The sequence below is a fragment of the Ceratina calcarata genome, unplaced genomic scaffold (genome assembly GCF_001652005.2).
Source record: "Ceratina calcarata isolate Rehan_Ccalc_2016 unplaced genomic scaffold, ASM165200v1 scaffold658, whole genome shotgun sequence".
NCBI lineage: Eukaryota > Metazoa > Arthropoda > Insecta > Hymenoptera > Apidae > Ceratina > Ceratina calcarata.
In genome coordinates, this window is record NW_017177834.1 from 1 (window position 1) to 1,501 (window position 1,501).

At 47.8% G+C, this 1,501-nt stretch overlaps 1 protein-coding gene across 1 annotated transcript; it reads right to left on the minus strand.

Moving 5' to 3' along the window:
- Window positions 1-67: 67 nt before the first annotated feature.
- LOC108630077 (uncharacterized) lies at window positions 68-1,346 on the minus strand (the record flags this gene model as incomplete). The annotated part of the gene is made up of 1 exon (XM_018033139.1): window positions 68-1,346. A coding segment is annotated over exon 1 (1,279 nt), but the record flags the coding sequence as incomplete, so codon positions are not given.
- Between the last annotated feature and the right edge of the window lie 155 nt (window positions 1,347-1,501).

Genomic DNA, 1,501 nt, shown 5'->3' on the forward strand with positions numbered 1-1,501 from the left:
CTGTCTTACTGGTCGACGCCGATTGGGCTTTACGAAGATGGATTAGCATTAGAATGCTTCTCCTTACCTCGTCGTGTATCGCGACGACGCGGGTTTCGTCCGCCTGATGCTGCCTGCGTCTTGCTCTCAAAATGCAAGAGCGTATGATGTGGCTCGCCACACGAGTCACACCTTTCCTTGCTCGTGCAGGAGTTTTGCGTATGATCCGCAGACAGGCATCGTAGACAACCGTAAGTTGCCTTTACCCAATAATATCGCCTTTTCGTATCACGTTGCATGAATTCCTTGCAGTCCGATAATCGGTGCTGCATCATGCATAAAGAGCATTTTAATGATGATTCCTGTGCCCCTGTATCAACTGCTGTTGCATGGGATCTGACTTTCCTATTCTCGTATTTCGAGGAAGCCGGTCTGGCAAGAATTGCACTGACTTTTTTCTGTAGGAAGCTCATCATCTGTCGGAATTCGGGGAACCTTCGAGCATCGTCGAAAGTCTGTTCCCACTCCAGCATCAATTCTTTGTCGAACTGGCTGGACACATAATAAACCATGAGTGGGCCCCAATCAGTAACCGAAACGCCCAGTTTTGGAAGTGCATTTAAGGCTTGTTGCAAGCCCACGGTTACTTGCGTGATACTTCCCACATTATCGTGCTTAATGGGTTTGAGGTTTAACACCTTTTCAAACCACGAAGACTGAATCAGTCTCGGGATATTGTAACGCTGCTCTAGCGTTCCCCAGGCGAGCGAGAAATTCTCGTTCGTCAATTCCAACGGGGAGACGGTACGTAAAGCGTCGCCTTCCAATGCAGCCTTCAAATACTGCAACCGTTGGGCATCCGATAATGTGCGATTGTTAATGACCGCTGAGAGATCACTGCAGGATGGCCATTCAGGATGATTACCGCTAAAATGCGGGAGGTCCAGTCTCGGTAACCGAACGGAGGCTTGGTTATCAGCAGAAGAGTAAGCAGAGCTGTTTGACGCTGCTCTTTCCTCCTGTTGTTCCATTTTCTCCAGGATCCTCAGCTGTCCATAAATATACCCGTTAGTCTCGTGGTATATTCGTTCAAAGTCATCCATGAATTCGGAATTGAAGTATTCTTCGTTCTTCCGCTCCTCCAAGGATACCGATGCAAGTAATCGTGCATGTCGGGTCTGGGCCTCATCCCACTCTCTCTCGAGAATCTCGAGTTGCCTTTTAACATAGTCTATAGAGTAGTCTGCCCTAGATCTCTTTTGCAGATTGGCTTTAATATTGCGCATCCGCCGCAGCCTATCCAGGTGGTTCACGATAAAAAGATCGAGATCCATCCCTTGAAGGAAATCCCTTTTTGGGGTGGCCATAATCGAGATTTAATTGTAAATATAAATCAATTAAATCGGGCGCTGTCTCAATTAATTGCGTAAGCGCAATCGTACTCCACCCGGGATCCGGCTCGAAGGACCTTTTTGTTAGGAGATGACCTAACGGGGTCCAGAATTCGAGGAGGAGTATGTGG